This window comes from Triticum dicoccoides, chromosome 2A (assembly GCF_002162155.2).
Source record: "Triticum dicoccoides isolate Atlit2015 ecotype Zavitan chromosome 2A, WEW_v2.0, whole genome shotgun sequence".
In the NCBI taxonomy this organism is placed as follows: domain Eukaryota; kingdom Viridiplantae; phylum Streptophyta; class Magnoliopsida; order Poales; family Poaceae; genus Triticum; species Triticum dicoccoides.
The window spans coordinates 673,988,054-674,008,236 of record NC_041382.1 but is presented as its reverse complement, the minus strand read 5'-3'; the positions used below and the strand labels follow the sequence as shown (position 1 = coordinate 674,008,236).

The 20,183-nt window shown below is 42.3% G+C and overlaps 1 protein-coding gene across 1 annotated transcript; it reads right to left on the bottom strand.

Moving 5' to 3' along the window:
• Positions 1-17,636: 17,636 nt before the first annotated feature.
• Positions 17,637-19,870, bottom strand: LOC119356143 (probable plastid-lipid-associated protein 11, chloroplastic). The gene is made up of 3 exons (XM_037623057.1): positions 19,332-19,870; positions 19,184-19,249; positions 17,637-18,032 (listed from the first exon to the last, which is right to left on the bottom strand). The coding sequence occupies exons 1-3, from the start codon at positions 19,832-19,834 to the stop codon at positions 17,933-17,935; spliced, it is 669 nt and encodes a 222-aa protein (XP_037478954.1). The 5' UTR covers positions 19,835-19,870; the 3' UTR covers positions 17,637-17,932.
• Between the last annotated feature and the right edge of the window lie 313 nt (positions 19,871-20,183).

The following is a 20,183-nucleotide window of genomic DNA, read 5'->3' as shown; positions in this document are numbered from 1 at the left end:
TTCCACTCAAATCTTCTTTCCACCAAATCCATATCCTGTGAGAGAGAGTTGAGTGTTGGGGAGACTATCATTTGAAGCACAAGAGCAAGGAGTTCATCATCAACACACCATTTGTTACTTCTTGGAGAGTGGTGTCTCCTAGATTGGCTAGGTGTCACTTGGGAGCCTCCGACAAAGATTGTGGAGTTGAACCAAGGAGTTTGTAAGGGCAAGGAGATCGCCTACTTCGTGAAGATCTACCTCTAGTGAGGCAAGTCCTTCATGGGCGATGTCCATGATGGGATAGACAAGGTTGCTTCTTCGTGGACCCTTCGTGGGTGGAGCTCTCTTTGGACTCGCGCAACTGTTACCCTCCGTGGGTTGAAGTCTTCATCAGCGTGGATGTACGATAGAACCACCTATCGGAACCATGAAAAAAACATCCGTGTCTCCAATTGCGTTTGAATTCTCCAAACCCTTCCCTTTACATTCTTGTAAGTTGCATGCTTTACTTTCCGCTACTCATATACTCTTTGCATGCTTGCTTGATATGTATTGTGTTTGTTAAACTAGTGCCTAAACTCCACTTCAACTTAAAGAAATTAAAAAGTGCAACTTTTGGCACTTAGTGTCTAATCACCCCCCTCTAGACACCTCTTCTCGATCCTTTCAGCGGTCCTCTTCCTTCTATAGGGAGAGGAAGTTCCAGTCCCTCCTCCCCGGCTAACCTCCTTCGCGGAGGCGCTAGCCTCCTTGTTCCCCCCTTTATCTTCTCCTGAGGGCACTTGATAAGGCATGATCTCCAAAATCCTAGTTAGCACAGGATTTGGTGAGGTCTGAGGGAGGGGGGCCGGACACCTGATCAACTTTGCCTTTGCTATCCAATCCTGGTCAAAAAGCAACTTTTTTAGGGCGACGTTGCGATAAATAAACTGACAGTGTGTTCGGATGCGGGGCTACCTACTTGGGTATCCGGGCGATTGCAGCTCAGACTTGCATCCTCAGTGATGTCCGGACACATTATTTGTGGTCCGAAGAACAATTTGTACATCTCTTCATGTGTCATGCCGAGGAAATGTTGAATAGCTCGCGGTCCTTTCGGGTTAAATTCCCACATGCGAAGGGGCCGGCGTTTGCAAGGCTGGACTTGAAGAACCATCATAACTTGCACTACCATAACTAGACCGAAATCTCTCTCAAAGAGATCTCGGATACGGCTTTGCAGTATTGGCACGTCCTTGGCTAGACCCCAGCTCAGCCCCCTGCTGATCCATGACATCAGTTGCGGTGGGGGGCCAGAGCGAAAGGTGGGGGCAGCTACCCACTTGGCACTTCGGGGAGCTGTGATGTAGAACCACTCCCGCTGCCACAATCCGGACACCTCTGGGAAGCAACCCTCAGGCCATGGAGCGTCAGCGATTTTGCTTATTGAAGCGCATCCGCACGCTGCGTGCTGCCCCTCGATCATCTTCGGCTTCACATCGAAGGTCTTGAGCCACAGTCCGAAGTGAGGGGTAATGCGGAGGAAGGCCTCACATATGACAATAAATGTCGAGATGTGAAGAAGGGAATCCGGGGCTAGATCGTGAAAATCTAGACCGTAATAGAACATAAGACCCCTAACAAAGGGATCCAGAGAGAGGCCTAGTCCTTGGAGGAAGTGGGAGACGAACACGACGCTCTCGTTGGGTTCGGGAGTAGGGACGGCCTGCCCTCGGGCAGGCAGCCGATGCGAAATTTCGGCGGTCAGATATCTGGCCTCTCTCAACTTCTTGGTGTCCTCCTCCATGATGGAGGAAGGCATCCATCGACCTTGAAGGTTGGATCTGGACATAGTTGAAGGTCCGAAGCACTTGACCTGCGTTTTGGGTGTTAGAACTCGATGCGGGGGAAGGATTTGATTGAGCACGAGAGGGAAAAAAGAAAAAGCCTTGTCCCCTTAATAAAGAGGGTGAATATCAAGCGTCCTCCTCGTAGCCGTTTGGGACTTGCCTAAGATCTATGAGTCCTATCAATAGGCACGGTTGGGTTACCCACGTCCGTATTGATGAGAATCCCTTAATAAAGGGGACACGATCTCTGCTTCGACAAGACGTGCCAAGGAAACCGCCTCGCGAAACACGCTGAGATTGGTTATGAAAAACGATTCAAATAAAGACCTGGCCGTGGTGTGATGTCACGCTATGGGGTATGTCAGCAGATTAGATTTGTGGAAATATTATTCTCTCTACGATGGTATGTGGAACTTGTTTTGCAGAGCCGGACATGATCCTCGTGTTCAAAATCTTCTATGAAGTATTCGGAGGAGGAAGCCGCCTTGCAATGCCGAAGACGATCTGCGCGCCAGACTCATCGTCATTGAAGCCTGGTTCAGGGGCTACTGAGGGAGTCCTGGATTAGGGGGTATCCGGACAGCCGGACTATATCCTTTGGCCGGACTGTTGGACTATGAAGATACAAGATTGAAGACTTCGTCCCGTGTCCGGATGGGACTCTCCTTGGCGTGGAAGGCAAGCTTGGCAATACGGATATGTAGATCTCCTTCCTTGTAACCGACTCTGTGTAACCCTAGCCCCCTCCGGTGTCTATATAAACCGGAAGGGTTTTAGTCCGTAGGACAACATACAATCATACCATAGGCTAGCTTCTAGGGTTTAGCCTCTTTGATCTTGTGGTAGATCAACTCTTGTACTACTCATATTATCAAGAACAATCAAGCAGGACGTAGGGTATTACCTCCATCAAGAGGGCCCGAACCTGGGTAAAACATCGTGTCCCCTGCCTCCTGTTACCATCCGCCTTAGACGCACAGTTCGGGACCCCCTACCCGAGATCCGCTGGTTTTGACACCGACAGTCTTCATCAACATCACCATCATCATCACCATCCTCATCTCTTTTACGCGGTCCACTCTCCCGCACCCTGTTGTAATCCCTACTTGAACATTGTGCTTTATGCCACATATTATGATCCAATCATGTGTTGCCATCCTATGATATTTTGAGTAGATATCCTTTGTCTTTGGGTTGATTGATGATCTAGATTGGTACGAGTTGTATGTTTTATTTTGGTGCTGTCCTATTGTGCCCGCCGTGTCGCGCAAGCGTGAGGGATTCCTGCTGTAGGGTGTTGCAATATGTTCATGATTCGCTTATAGTGGGTTGCTTGAGTGACAGAAGCATAAACCTGGGTAAGGGGGTTGTTGCGTATGGGATAAAGGGGACTTGATGCTTTAATGCTATGGTTGGGTTTTACCTTAATGGTCTTTAGTAGTTGCGGATGCTTGCTAGAGTTCCAGTCATAAGTACATATGATCCAAGAAGAGAAAGTATGTTAACTTATGCCTCTCCCTCATATGAAATTGCAATGGCGACTATCGGTCTTGTTAACAATTGCCTAGGACAATTCCGCACACCGACCCATCATTATTCCACACTCGCTATTTATAATATTTAGTAATATATTCTAAGTTTATGATAACAACACCTACTTTTATATTTTAGCTCTCCGATATCATACAAAGTTATCCTCTTCATACCCACAACATAGTTTTATTTCTCGTTTCGAGTTGGAAGAAAATGTTTGGTGTATGTAGAGTCATATCAGTGGCAGATAGGACTTGAGAGAATATTGATCTTACCTTTAGCTCCTTGTGGGTTCGACACTCCATACTTATCACTTCCATCTTTGGGAATTGCTACGATAATTCCCTGCACTTGGGGATTATCAAGCTCTTTTCTGGCGCCGTTGTCGGGGAGCAATAGCGTGGGGTTAATATTCTCGTGTGTGCTTGTTTGCTTTCTTCACTAAGTAGGTTTTGTTTTTCCTTTTTGTTTCTGTTTAGTTGTGGGTGAAACATACAAAAAATAATTTAAGAATGAAAATACAAAAAAATTAGTTATCTCTCATGCCTAAAAAGTTTTTCAATAACAGAAGTGATTGGAAGATTATGCATTGAAGAAATGAGGGTCGACCTTGAGCACTTGTGTTCATGCTCATGGAAACAATGTAAAAAAATTCATGGAAGCTTCTCTGAAAATAATTATCCCCTTGTATATATCCATTATATTATAAAAATAATGTGCCAAGCCTTGGTTTTAGGATGATTAGATTGCTTGTTTACTATGTACAATACAAAAACAGAAACTTTGGTTGTAGCACGTGATTTTACATTTTTTTACTGGAAAGTCAAATGGGTTTGAAACTTTTTGCACATTACTTATGTATAAATTTTTTAAATTGTCATATTTTTTAGAATTTTTTGGAGTTACAGAAGTTTACTAAACTTCCAGATTACTACAGACTGTCTTGTTTTTGACAGATTCTGTTTTCTATGAGTTGTTCTTTTATTTTGATGAATCTATGGGTAGTATCGGGGCGTATGAACCATGGTGAAGTTGGAATACAGTAGATATAGTTCTAATATGAAATTGGAATAAGTTTGCAACAGTACCTAAAGGTAGTGATTTGCTTTATTACACTAACGGATCTCACAAAGTTTTTGTTAATGTTTTGTGTGGACGAACTGTTCGAAGATCGAGGAGCTATCAATATGAGAAGAATAAAGATAGGCAAGATCTCAAGCTTGGGGATGCCCAAGGCACCCCAAGTAAATATTTTAAGGATACTCAAGCATCCAAGCTTGGGGACGCCCCGGTTGGCATCCCATCTTTCTTCTTCAACAATTACCGGTATACCTCGGTTTTTGTTTTGTTCACATATTTTGTGTCCTTTGTGTTTTTGTTTTTCCTTTAAGAACTATGCTAGTATGAGATAGCCCTTTATTGATTTATAGAATACTTCATGTGCTTCACTTATATCTTTTAAGTATGATCTTATAGAATTGCTCTTTGTGCTTCACTTAAATCTTTTGAGTATGGTTTTATAGAATGCTTCGTGTGCTTCACTTATATATTTTGAGCTTGGATATTGGTTAGTCTATATTAATTGAAGAATGCTCCATGAACTTCACTTATATCTTTTGGAGTATGAATAATACTATCATCTAAAGTGGATTTAGAAGAAGTTTGCTCCCACTATTCCGAATGAGGAGAATTTTGCTTATGTGGAGAGTAGTAAAAATTTTATGCTTGTAGATCATGAAAAGAATGCTTTATGTGATGGTTATATTGTTGAACTCATTCATGATGCTACTGAAAATTATTATGAGGGAGGAATACATGCTTGTAGGAGTTGCAATAATATCAACTTTCCTCTCTATGTGCTTAAAGTTTTGAAGTTATACTTGTTTTGCCTTCCTATGCTAGTTGATTCTTGTTCCCATAAATTGTATGCTCACAAAATCCCTAGGCATAGGAAGTGGGTTAGGTTTAAATGTGCTAGTCATATTCTTCATGATGCTCTCTTTATGTTTCAATTCTTATCTTTTATGTGAGCATCATTGAAATCATCACCTAGCTAAAAGGCATTAAAGAAAAGCGCGTGTTGGGAGACAACCCAATATTTACCATTACTGTTTTTGTGTGTTTACATGATTAAGCTACTGTAGTAATCATGTTTTATAGCTTTTTTTTCAATAAAGTGCCAATTAAGACCTTTGGGAAGACTTGGGTGAAAGTTAATGTGATCTTGTTGTAAAAAATAGAAACTTTGCGCTCACGAGATTAGCTGTCATTTTTTGACAGAAGAGTGTGATTGAGTTGATTCTTTTTTTAGAAGATTAATAGACAAATTCCTCACATCCACCAATTTATTTTATAATTTTTGTAGTAGCAGAAGTATGGTTGGTGTTCACATCATTACAGATTGTTCTGTTTCTGACAGATTCTGTTTTCATTGCATAACTTGCTTGTTTTCTAGTTTCTATAACTTATATTTCTCAATATAAATTATAGAAATGATTTGGTACAGTAGGCATTGTGTGATAACCATCATGAACCTTGTCTTTGACAGTACCAAAGTGAATGGTTTACTCTTTATCATACTAACCTATCTCACGAAGTTCCGTTAAGTTTTGTGTGATTGAAGTTTTCAAGCTTTGGGTGAGATATCGATATGAGGAGAAGAAGGAGTAGAAAGACCCTAAGCTTGGGGATGCCCAAGGCACCCCAAGGTAATATTCAAGGAAGACTCAAACGCCTAAGCTTGGGGATGCCCCGGAAGGCATCCCCTCTTTCATCTTCAAAACTATCGGTATATATACCTTACTCGGAGCTATATTTTTATTCGTCAAATGATATGTGTTTTAATTGGAGCGTATTTTCAATTTTATCTGTTGTTTGAATAAAATCATTGGACATGAAATCTTGAATGAAAAAGAATCCTCCCATGGTTAGTTAATTATTTGACTACTTAGTGTTCTTCACTTATATCTTTTTGTAGTAGTTTGTCATTTACTCACGCGCTTCACATATATCCTATGAGTAAATGGTTGAATGAATTGAATATCATAAATCTGAATTTATATACGTTTCATATGCTTACAACATGGGGAGTAATGACTTCACACATAATAAGTATAGGTAGTAAACTTATTGAAAGTTAGCAAACGCAGAATTGGTCACTTGAACAATTCATGAAAGAATATTGAAGGAAGAGAGATTTCACATATAAATATACTATCTTGGACATCTTTTGCAATTGTGAGCACTCATTAAAATATGACATGCTAAAAGGTTGATGTTGGACAAGGAAGACAACTTAATGGGTTATGTTTTCCTATATCTGAAACATTATATTGTCTTGGATCATCCAACATGTTGAGCTTGCCTTTCCCTCTCATGCTAGCCAAATTCTTTGCACCAAGTAGAGATACTACTTATGCCTCCAAACATTCCTTAAACCAGTTTTGCCATGAGAGTCCACCATACCTACCTATGGATTGAGTAAGATCCTTCAAGTAAGTTGTCATCGGTGCATGCTATAAAAGTTGCTCTCTAAATATGTATGATTTATTAGTGTGGATAAAATAATCTTTATACGATCTTGTGATGTGGAAGAAATAAAAGCGACAGACTGCACAATAAAGGTCCATATCACAAGTGGCAATATAAAGTGACGTTCTTTTGCATTAAGATTTCGTGCATCCAACCATAAAAGCGCATGACAACCTCTGCTTTCCTATGTGAAGGGCTTATCTTTTACTTTTATCTTCTACCCTTATACAAGAGTCATGGTGGTCCCTTTTCACACTTTTTTCTTTGGCAAGCACCTTGTGTTGGAGCGATCCGGATATATATATCCACTTGGATGTAGGTTTTCATAAATTATTATTGTTGACATTATCCTTGAGGTAAAAGGTTGGGAGGCGAAACTATAAGCCCCTATCTTTCTCTGTGTCCGATTAAAACTTTGAACCCATAAATATCACACGAGTGTTAGCAATTGTGAAAGATTAAATGATAGTTGAGTATGTGGAGTTTGCTGAATCAAAGCTCTTACATAGACCCTTCCCAAAAATAAGATGAATTGCAATTGTTTGATGACTAAGAGCATGGTTTGTTAGTTTTCAAGAAAGTTTATAATATATACTTTAACATGTGAATAACTTGTTACATGATCATGAGAAGTTTTATGAGTTGAGCTACTCTTATGATATATAATGATGCTATAAAAAGTGATTGAAACTATCATTGATCAAACTTAAGCACTTGCTAGCATTCACACTTCATAAATTACTGCTTTTATCATTTACCTACTTGAGGACGAGCAGGAATTAAGCTTGGGGATGTTGATACGTCGCCAACGTATCTATAATTTATGAAGTATTCATGCCATGTTTACAATAGTTTTATATGATTTTGGTATGATTTCATTAGAACCAACTCGGACTGACGCTGTTTTCAGCAGAACTACTGCGGTGTTGTTTTTTTGCAAAAATAAAAGTTCTCGGAATGCGATGAAAATCAACGGAGAATTTTTCTGGAAAATATAAAAAATACTGGAACAAAAATCTACCAGAGGGGAGTCCCGTGGGCGCCACAAGGGTGCGGGGCGCGCCCACCCCCTAGGCGCGCCCCTGTGCCTCGTGGACTACCCCTGGGGCCCCTGACTTGTTCTCGATGCCAACCTCTCCTATAAATACCCAAACCTCCAGAAATTAACCTAGATCGGAAGTTCCGCCGCCGCAAGCCTATGTAGCCACGAGAAATCAATCTAGGCCCTCTCTGGCACCCTGCCGGAGGGGGCCATCATCACCGAAGGCTATGGAGGAGGATCCCAGAGGGGCCATCATCACCATGAAGGCCAAGGACCAGAGGGGGAACTTCTCCCCATCTAGGGGGAGGCCATGGAGGAGGAAGCACAAGGGGAAGAACCTCTCCTCCTCTCTCTCGGTGGCACCGGAGTGCCATCGGGAGGGGAATCATCACCGCGGTGATCGTCTTCATCAACATCACCATCATCATCTCTTTTACGCGGTCCACTCTCCCGCACCCCGCTTTAATCCCTACTTGAACATTGTGCTTTATGCCACATATTTATGATCCAATGATGTGTTGCCATCCTATGATGTTTTGAGTAGATATCCTTTGTCTTTGGGTTGATTGATGATCTAGATTGGTACGAGTTGTATGTTTTATTTTGGTGTTGTCCTATTGTGCCTTCCGTGTCGCGCAAGCATGAGGGATTCCCGCTGTAGGGTGTTGCAATACGTTCATGACTCGCTTATAGTGGGTTGCTTGAGTGACAGAAGCATAAACCCAAGTAAGGGGGTTGTTGCGTATGGGATAAAGGGGACTTGATGCTTTAATGCTATGGTTGGGTTTTACCTTAATGGTCTTTAGTAGTTGCAGATGCTTGCTAGAGTTCCAGTCATAAGTACATATGATCCAAGAAGAGAAAGTATCTTAGCTTATGCCTCTCCCTCATATGAAATTGCAATGACGACTATCGGTCTTGTTAACAATTGCCTAGGACAATTCCGCACACCGACCATCATTATTCCACAATCGCTATTTATAATATTTAGTAATATATTCTAACTTTATGATAACAACACCTACTTTTATATTTTAACTCTCCGATATCATGCAATGCTATCCTCTTCATACCCACAACGTAGTTTTATTTCTTGTTTCTAGTTGGAAGCAAACGTTCGGTGTACGTAGAGTCGTATCAGTGGCAGATAGGACTTCAGAGAATATTGATCTTACCTTTAGCTCCTTGTGGGTTCAACACTCCATACTTATCACTTCCATCTTCAGGAATTGCTACGATGATTCCCTGCACTTGGGGATTATCAGTGAGTTCCACATTAAACTCCATACTCGCAACAAGGCCGACAACTTCACATGGACCCTCGTCGCCGTGTATGCGGCAGCCCGGGATTAGTTCAAGGTGGATTTTCTCCGTGAGTTGGTTAATCTGGTGAAGGATAATCCCTACCCCATTCTTATAGGAGGAGATTTCAATTTGCTTCGATTTCCAAATGAGAAAAGCTGTGGTAGGTTTGATAATCATTGGCCATTCATTTTCAACGTTGTCATAGGCATTCTAGACCTGCGAGAGGTTTCCATGATTGGAAGACAATTCAGTTGGGCGAATAGTCTTTCGGAACCGACATATGAGAAACTAGATCGCGTTTTAATGGACACCAACTGGGAATCTAAATTTCCTATGGTGTTTGTTCGTGCTCTACCTCGTATCGAGTCCATATCAGACCACACACCAATTCTCCTAACTACTAGTTTGCCATGACCACAACATAGACGCAAGTTCAAGTTCGAACTTGGTTGGTTGCATCAGGATAACTTCCATGACATGGTCAAGCAGGTATGGGAAAAACCGATGGCCAGGCATACCCCAATACACAAATGGAATAACAAAATGCATGCATTACGTAAATTCCTTGGTGGTTGGGCTAGGCATACGATGGGTATCCTCAAAAAGGAGACTCTACGTCTCTTCATCTATCATTGATGAATTATAAGCTTTGGCAGAGGTTAGACCTCTACCTGAGCATGAAATCGAGATCAAGAGTCAATTAAATGCATAGATAGATAGCATGCTGCGTGAAGAGGAACTCAAATGGCACTAACATTCTAACTCTCAATTTATCCTGAAAGGTGATTCGAATACTAGATATTTCCATGGAGTCACCAATGGCAGACACCAGAAGAAACTTATTCATTCCCTACAACAGGATGAGGGCACAATTGAGGGGCATGAACAACTTAAATCTTATATCACTAATTATTATAAAAATCTGTTCAAAGCCCTAGAGGAAGAAAGCTTCTCGATGGATGAGTCCCGGAAAGATGACATCCCCGAGGTCTCTGATGAGTAAAATGTTGGAAATATGCCCTAGAGGCAATAATAAATTGGTTATTATTATATTTCCTTGTTCATGATAATCATTTATTATCCATGCTATAATTGTATGGATTGGAACTCAAGTACATGTGTGGATGCATAGACAACAACATGTCCCTAGTGAGCCTCTACCGGGCTAGCTCGTTGATCAAAGATGGCTATGGTTTCCTAGTCATAGACATGAGTTGTCATTTGATAACGGGAATGATGTGATGGACAAGACCCAAACTATAAACATAGCATATGATCGTATCAAGTTTATTGCTATCATTTTCTGAATGTCAAGTATCTATTCCTATGACCATGAGATCATGCAACTCACTGACACCGGAGGAGTACTTTGTGTGTATCAAACGTCGCAACATAACTGGGTGACTATAAAGATGCTCTACAGGTATCTGTGAGGATGTCTATGAGTAGGCATGGATCAGGACTGGGATTTGTCACTCCGTGTGACGGAGAGGTATCTCAGGGCCCTCCCGGTAATACAACATCACAAGGAGCTTGCAAGCATGTGACTAATGAGTTTGTTTATGGAATCTTGTATTACGGAACGAGTAAAGAGACTTGCCGGTAACGAGATTGAACTAGGTATGGATATACCGACGATCGGATCTCGGGCAAGTAACATATTGCCGGACAACGATAATTGTATACGGGATTAACTAAATCCTTGACATCATGGTTCAACCGATGAAGATCTTGATGGAATATGTAGGAATCAATATGGGCATCCAGGTCCCGCTATTGGTTATTGACCCGAGAGGAGTCTTGGTCATGTCTACATGATTCTCAAACACGTAGGGTCGCATGCTTAACGTTTGGTAGCGCTAGGGTGGTATTGAGATATTAATAGTGTAAAGTTTGAAGGTTGTTCAGAGTCCCAGATGGGATCCGGTACATCACGAGGAGCTCCGGAATAGTCTGGAGGTAAAGATTCATATATGGAAAGTTGTTATCGGGGTTCCGGAAAAAGTTCGATTTTTTCGGTATTCTACCGGGAAGGTTCTAGAAGGTTTCGGAGTGGGGCCCACCTGCATGGGGGACCCACATGAACGTGAGTAGTGGGGAAAGTCCCCACAACCCTGGTCTAGGCGCACAAAGATCCTCCCTTAAAAGGAATAGTATCATATCCCAAGGGGATAAGATCAGGATCCCTAAAAAGGGGGATAGCGATCTGTGGGGAAGGAAAGGTAGAATCTCCTCCCCCCTTTGGCCAATGACCCTAGGGCCTTGGAGGGTAAGCCACCAGCCCCCTCCACTCCTATATAAAGCTGGGGAGGCGTTGGGGGCAGCCACCCTTCGACCCTTGCCTGTTACCTCTCCCAACTCCTCCCACGTTTCACCGGTACGCGCTTGGCGAAGCCCTGCCGGAATTCCGCTGCCACCACCATCACCATACTGTCGTGTTGGTCCCGATCTCATCTACCCCCTCTTTCTCGCTTGCTGCATCAAGAAGGAGACGACACTGCCGAGCTGCACGTGTGCTAAACTCGGAGGTGTCGTCCGTTCGGCACTTGATCGGGAGTTCGTGGACGGATCATGATTGGTGAAGGAAATATGCCCTAGAGGCAATAATAAAGTTGTTATTTATATTTCCTTATATCATGATAAATGTTTATTATTCATGCTAGAATTGTATTTAACCGAAAACTTGATACATGTGTGGATACATAAACAAAACACAATGTCCTTAGTAAGCCTCTACTAGACTAGCTCGTTAATCAAAGATGGTTAAGTTTCCTAACCATAGACATGTATTGTCATTTGATGAATGGGATCATATCATTAGGAGAATGATGTGCTGGACAAGACCCATCCGTTAGCTTAGCATGACGACCGTTAAGTTTTATTGCTATTGCTTTCTTCATGACTTATACATATTCCTCTGACTATGAGATTATGCAACTCCCGAATACCGGAGGAACACCTTATGTGCTATCAAACGTCACAACGTAACTGGGTGATTATAAAGATGCTCTATAGGTGTCTCCGAAGGTGTTTGTTGGGTTGGCATAGATCAAGATTAGGATTTGTCAGTTCGAGTATCGGAGAGGTATCTCTGGGCCCTCTCCGTAATGCACATCACTATAAGCCTTGAAAGCAATGTGACTAATGAGTTAGTTACGAGATGATGCATTACGGAACGAGTAGAGAGAGTTGCCAGTAACGAAATTGAACTAGGTATGAGGATACCGACGATCGAATCTCGGGCAAGTAACATACCAATGACAAAGGGAGTGAAGTATGTTGTCCTTACGGTTTGACCGATAAAGATCTTCGTAGAATATGTAGGAACCAATATGAACATCCAGGTTCCGCTATTGGTTATTGACTGGAGATGTGCATCGGTCATGTCTACATAGTTCTCGAAACCGTAGGGTCCGCACACCGAACGTTCGATGACGATTTCTATTATGAGTTATGTGTTTTGGTGACCGAAGTTTGTTCAGAGTCCCAGATGAGATCACGGACATGACGAGGAGTCTCGAAATGGTCAAGAGGTAAAGATTGATATATTGGAAGATGGTATTCAGACACCGGAATGGTTTCGAGTGGTTCGGATATTTTTCCGGAGTGCCGAGGGGTTACTGGAACCCCCCGGGGGAAGTCATGGGCCTCATGGGCAACGGGAGAGAGAGAGAGAGAGAGAGAGAGGTAGAGATAGAGATAGAGAGAGAGAGGACAGCCCACAAGGGGTGCCCCCCATGGGAGTCCGAATTGGACTAGGGGAGGGGGCGGCGCCCCCTTTCCCTCTCCTACTCCCTCTCCCTTTCCCCCTTTCCCACTCCGGAAAAGGAAAGGGGAATCCTACTAGGACTAGGAGTCCTAGTAGGACTCCCCCCATGGCGCGCCCCTCTAGGCCGGCCACCTCCTTTCCCCTCCTCCTTTATATTCGGGGGCAGGGGCACCCCAAAGCACAACAATTGTTCTCTTAGTCGTGTGCGGTGCACCCCTCCACAGTTTACTCATCCGATCATAGCATCGTAGTGCTTAGGCGAAGCCCTGCGCGGATCACATCACCATCACCGTCACCACGCCGTCGTGCCGACGAAACTCTCCCTCGACCCTCTGCTGGATCAAGAGTTCAAGGGACGTCATCAAGCTGAACGTGTGCTGAACTCGGAGGTGTCGTATGTTCGGTACTAGATCGGTTGGATCGTGAAGAAGTTCGACTACATCAACCGCGTTGTCAAACACTCTCCCCCTCTCGTTGCTATGCATCTCCTAGATAGATCTTGTGTGAGCATAGGACATTTTTGAAATTGTATGCTACGTTCCCAACAATTGGATCACGAAGACGTTTGACTACATCAACCGTATTTCTTAATGCTTCCGCTTAGCAATCTACAAGGGTATGTAGAGCCAATCTCTCCTCTCGTAGATGTGCATCCCCTAGATTGATCTTGGTGAGCGTAGGAATTTTTTTTGTTTCCCATGCAACGTTCCCCAACAGAAAATAGCCTTCTAACAGCACATACTTCGAGGAGGAAGTTAGAAAGGCAGTTTTGCTAATGGAGCACAACAAATCCCCAGGTCCGGATGGTTTTCCCATGGAGTTCTATCAGAACTTTTGGGAAGTCATCAAACCGGATCTCCTCCTCTTGTTTAGCTACCTACATGTTGGCCAACTAGATTTGTTTCATTTAAACTTCAGTGATATTATTTTATTACCTAACGTTAATGAGGCTAAAAGGATACAACAATATAGACCTATTTGCCTCCTTAATGTTAGTTTTAAAACATTCACAAAGGTTGCGACTATTAGGCTAAATTCAATAGCTGAACATGTGGTTCGTCCTTCACGGACAACTTTTATGCAAGGTGGACACATCCTAGATGTTTTTTTAAAGGAAAGCGATGGGGGAAGCCCCCCACAACGAGTTTTTTTTTAAATAATAAGAACCCAAATTCGCGCCCGCGAGGACTTGAACCTGGGTGGCTGGGTTGTACATCCACTCCACTAGCCAAGTGAGCTAGGCTCACTTCTTCCATCCTAGATGGTGTTGTTATCCTTCATGAAACTATCCATGAATTACATCAAAAAAAGTTGAATGGGGCGGTCCTTAAAATAGACTTTGAAAAAACTTATGGCAAAGTCAAATGGACATTTCTTCAACATACTCTCAAAATGAAAGGAGCGCGCTATGATCCATAGCTTCGTTTTAGGAGGTAGTGTTGCCATTAAGGTCAATGATGACATTGGCCACTATTTCCAAACGAAGAAGGGATTGCAACAAGGTGACTCGCTATCTATTCAATATAGTGGCGGATATGCTAGCATTCATGATTGAGCGTGCCAAGGATGATGGATAAATTGATGGGGCGGTAAATCATCTAGTTGACGGTGGTCTCTCTATACTTCAGTATGCCGATGATATGATTCTCTTCATGGATCATGACCTCAAGAAAGAGAGAAATCTTAAATTAATTTTATCAGCATTCGTCTTAAGATCAATTTTTATAAAAGTGAATTGTTTTGCTTTGGCGAGACTCAAGATGAGGCTCACCTGTACGCCGACCTATTCGGATGCGGGCTGGGCCAGTTTTCGGTCACATATTTGGAGATACTGATACATTATCGGAGACTCGCAAATGCTGAATGGAAACACGGCGAGGAGAGGCTGCAAAAAATGCTTAGCATTTGGAAAGATAAATGGTGTCTCTAGGCGGAAGACTGGTCCTCATAAATTCAGTACTAAGTAATATGGTACTATATATGATTTCCTTCCTCCAATTGCCGAAAGGAGTTTTACATAGATTGGATTATTTATGATCAATATTCTTTTGGCAAGGAGATAGCGAGATAAAGAAATATCGACTGGCTAAATGGAGTGTGGTTTGCCATCCCAAAGACCAAGGCAGGTTGGACACTCATGACCTTGAGGTTAAGAATCGGGCCCTACTAGGTAAATGTGTGTTTAAATTACTGACGGAAGATGGTGTATGACAAACCCTCCTCGGGAGAAAATATGTGGGCTCCAAAGAGGTATCCCAAGTATACTGGAAGCCTGAGGATTATCACTTTTGGGCGGGTCAAATGGCTACGAAGAAATATTTCTTCTGCTATGGATCCTTCTCAATTAAGGATGGCTCGAAAATTAGATTCTGGGAGGATAAGTGGCTAGGAAATACCACTCTCCAGGAACAATATCCGGCTCTATACAATATTGTGCGTCACAAGGGTGATATTATCGCCAGGTAATGGAATCATTTCCGCCAAGGGTGACCTTCAGAAGGGATTTAATTGGACCCATACTCCAATCGTGGAACATCCCGCTGCAGCGGTTGTCCACAGTGCAATTGTCAGATGGGTCCGATGTATTCCGATGGGACCTATATAGGAATGGTCAGTTCTCAGTGGAATCCATGTATAGAGGGTTAATCCAGCCTGACTTGCCAGTTGATAGTAACAAGAAGATCTAGAAGATGAAGATACCGCTTGAGAATAAAATCTTTGCATGGTATCTTTGTCGTGGAGTCATTCTTACTAAAGATAACCTTATTAAGAGGAATTGGCATGAAAGTCGAAAATGTGTCTTTTGTCACCATGATGAGACAATAAAACATTTATTCTTTCAATGCAAATTGGCTCGTTCTATATGTCAGTCATCCAAATAGCTTCTGGCTTGTATCCTCCTTGTAGCGTTGCTAATGAATTTGGTAATTAGCTACATGGGATTGATCACAAGTTTAGAACTCTTCTCAGGGTGGGAGCGCTTGCCGTTATTTGGTCGCTTTGGCTATGTAGAAATGATAAGGTTTTTAACAAAAAAATACTTCTCTTATGCACGTTATCTACAGATGTATCGAGACTCTTCGTTTATGGTCCTCTCTACACGGCGTGGAGAATTGAGATATGTTTATGAAGGTGTGTACACGATCGGAGGCTACAACGAGGGATACTTTTATCCAACATGGGTGGCAGCATGATCTTAGGATTGACCCCCCTCCCCTCCGCTTTAGGCGTTATAAGGACTCAACATGTTTCTTTGTATTTTGCCTTTTTATTTTTCGTTTGAATGAGAGGACATTGTTTGGTTATGTGCATCTTAACTATGCAGTAGCCAGATGTATTTAAGTAATAAAGCGTCCCTTTTTAAAAAAAAACAGTTGTCAAATACATTAGCAACACTATAAGGAAGATACAAACCAGAAGCTATCTGGAGTGACCATATAAAACGAGCCAATTTGCATTGGAAATTAAATATTTTATTGTCTTATCATGGTGACAAAAGACACATTGCAGACTTTCATGCCAATCGGGAGGCTTATGGCAACTGAGTACATTTTTTACCAGAATCGTCGCATCAACGGGTATTATGCCAATGAGCCTGATATGTCGACTTCGCTAGAGTTGCTCTTAGACAAATGAATGTACAATAGTCAATAATTTCTCACAAGTTGCAGCGAACCTTAAGTGTAGATTTTTTTTCCCCAAATACAAAAATATGCATATATAATTAATCATAATAGTAAACACAATGGCCTGAATTCTCTGAAATGTCACACATGTATCAATCAGAAAGGGATTCAATGCAACTGATCTCATCTTAGTTATTTGTAGATAATGAACAACGTAACACTGTACCTGAGACACGCTTGACTTGTAGCATAGTTATCATGGGCCTTGGATAACATGGTAAGTGGTTACAGATCAGACATCTTAATTTTCCTCTCTGCTAAGTTTGCAACTGTAGATTTGCCACTTCTCCCAAAGAGAAAGCAATATTGAAACACCACATACAATCTTCTTGTGAAAATGAAACATTGACCTGACTCAAATGAGGACAGGCATCAAATGCACAAACCTATTCCTCAAGCTATACTTTACCCAGTTCTACAAAACCTAAATCTGACATGCACAATTATACTAACAAAATAGCTGCAATTTGGCAATTATACTATCATGGCCATGACAATTATATACCAAGCTTAAGAAGTCTGACAGTTCCTGAACATTTCATACTGCAATTGAGGCGTTTTACAACTTGATGGGCATAACCAGCATATGCTTGGAGCCTGCTGTTTAATATATTTGTACAATATTACTGACTTTGAAGTCTTAACCAATTTTTGGAAGAAGAATATTGCATGTACAGCATAAATTGAACTTACCATGCATTTTCCAAACCCCCACCACTAGATCTTTGTATATTTATGTGGTTGAAGTTTATCCAACCATCTTTAGCAACACACCATGGCTATTTTGTCAAAAGGAAAAACCATACAGAGCATGATACCTTTCATATTACTAACATGGTTAAATCCACATTCACTCTGAAATGCTGGAAAAAAATCCCATAAAAGAGGAAGATCTGCACTGCTAATTGGACTCACTAAAGTAAGCAGTGCGGATCTTCCTCTTTTATGGGAGTAACACATTTTAATCAGATATATCTTTAAAGTGCTGAAGTTGCATAAGATTTACAACTTGATTTCCAACCAGAAGAAACTACAGTGCTATTTTCAAACATATACATACGTATCTAATAGGTATTACCTATTGTAGAGTATCTAGCTGCAACCTGCACGAGCAATTCAGCTAGTCGTGTAGTAAAATGAAGGGCCTAGTAAATGGTAAAGACTTGCTCGGAAATTATGAGGTCCTGCAAATCTTTTGTCTCTACGCACATAATATGAAGTGTGAGTGGATAAGCACCCACCAAAAATTTAGCAACTATCCATTCCAAGAATATGGAGCACGCTCGACAACTAAATAGTCCCCCCTTATGTCCTTCGCTACACGGATCTCATCGTCCAAATAGATAGTATCAAACCTGAAAATGAAGATAATGGAAATATCATTGCAGGAAAGCGAAATATTCTGTTTGACATCGTTAACAGTAATATGCAGAGGGAAGGATCAATGCCAGTTTAACATTACATAAGTATTTAGCCTTTTGGTCTTCATTAGTAATTTACCATGTGTATTGAGAATACCTGGTGCTCAAATAAATAAAAGGACCCAAAGGGCCACATTAAATTTGTTATTTTCTAGCTCACTGTCTGAAGAGAACCAAGTTAAGGTTGATTAAGCTTTTCTCCCATGTCCTATCTCCTAACAATATATAGACAAGGAAAGAAGGGCATGAAAACGGTTGATCTTACACATCTAGCTTCTAGTCTGAAAATTATCACCTTGAATCCTCCCATATCTTACTCAGATACCCGTGTCATTTAGATGAATAAATTGAGTTGTATTTGCAAAATTGCATGGATATATAAATATAGGCATAGCAGACTTGGATTCGGGCCAACCAAATCCAGTAATGTCTAGCCAATCTCCATTTCTCAAGTTAGTTGATTTGTCTAGCAACATGACAATACCATGTGAGACCGCTAATCATTTTTCCGATAAAGCATTCTGCCTTCCATGCCTAGATTCTTCCCCTCCTGTTCTTCCAGAAAAATAATAATGAGAAGAATTGAAGACACCATTTACAAATCTGGTGGTGAGAAAGGCTCCTAAATCCCTGATCATTTGCTCAATCTCCTCTTATTTCTATGTAAGGACCTAACTGAATCTGGAAGTCAGAAACTGTGTCACCCCATCTTCCAAGAAGAAAAGAAACAATCCGACTTTTACGGATCAACCACGGCGAATCTTTTATTGCCAAAGATTTCAAGAGGCTTGGCAAGGAGGTTTGCAAGAGGTTGGTGTGAGGATGAGATAAACAATGTTAGACTTGGAAGTTATTCATTAGGCACAGAGGCTTAGAATCTCTATGAAATTCCAATCGATTCATCTGATTCTTACTCATACAAATTTTCTCACAATTTCTCTCAGTGAAACAGAATTTAAGTCTTCTGATCTTAGGAGAGTGATTAAACTGAATCGCCAAGTCTCTGTGCTTACATCTTGTTCTTTTTACATGGTTTTGTAAAGCTAATGTCAAACAAACAAACAAACAAACTCTTGTGCACTCACCATCCTTTCCCAAATGGCGGGAAGGGAACCTCCCAATTGCCCCCCTTCAGCATAGCACGTGTAAACCTGCAAATGATAAACATCGATATCGCCTTGACATAACAGGAATGCAGTTGTTAAACAACAGAAAAAGGTTATCAGGTCCTACCGAAAATTTACTCGCTGGGGTGGTTGGATCTCGATGCTCCCGTTCACGACGAACGCGCCAGAGGGCGGGAAGGTGATGACGTTGTTGAGGCTCCCACCTGGAACGTCGATGACCTGGAGCACGTCGCCGGCGGCGGTGCGGAAGGTGGGGGCGTTGCGCACGATGAAGAGCTGCTCCTGCTCGGTCGTCCAGAGGAGGCGCCAGGTGCCGGAGAGCTTGGCGGCGTCCGATACGGTGTCGGCGTCCGGGGCGGAGGCAGCGAGGGCGTCTATGCAGGAGACGATGTCCGCGAGGCGGGACGGGTCGAACTGGGTTTCGAGGCCGCGGCCCTGGTCGGCGATGAGGCGGAGGAGCTCGGCCTTGGCCGGCGGCGGGCGGGCCGGGAAGAGGGCGCGGAGGAATCCGACGGCGTGGGGCGCGGCGGGAGCGAGGCGGCGGTTGCCGCGCGGGCTCGGCGCGAAGGTTTGCGCGGCCGTGTGGGTTTGGAAGAGTAGTGGCGCCATTGGCGAGGATTTGGTTTGGGTGGTGGAGAGTTTGGAGACGGCTGGACTAATTACTTTAGATCCCTTTCTTTTCATTCATGGGCTGGGCTAAACTGAGCCTAATAAACATAGGCCAATCAAGTCCATAAACCCGGGAGCTATATCTGGCTATTAAACGTTCGATCGGGTTCTGGTTTTCTTTGCTTATGTATTTCTTTGGGTTTTCTCAGTTTCTTTATGGTTTTCTATTTTTCTTTGTTTTCTCATTGGTTTTCAACATTCTTTCTTATTTTTTGTTGTTCTTTGTTCCTTTCTTGGTTTTGATGGGTTTTTTGCTTTTTTTTCTTTGTTACTTTTCTCGGTTTTTTTC

Bases quoted from the DNA above. Each gene is read 5' to 3' on its own strand.
- LOC119356143 (XM_037623057.1), bottom strand. From the start codon at position 19,834: ATGGCGCCACTACTCTTCCAAACCCACACGGCCGCGCAAACCTTCGCG. The intron at 19,250-19,331 runs GTAGGACCTGAT...TATCATTTGCAG, and splicing joins CCCCAGCGAGTAAATTTTCG to GTTTACACGTGCTATGCTGA. The intron at 18,033-19,183 runs GTGAGTGCACAA...CTTCATTTTCAG, and splicing joins CCGCCATTTGGGAAAGGATG to GTTTGATACTATCTATTTGG.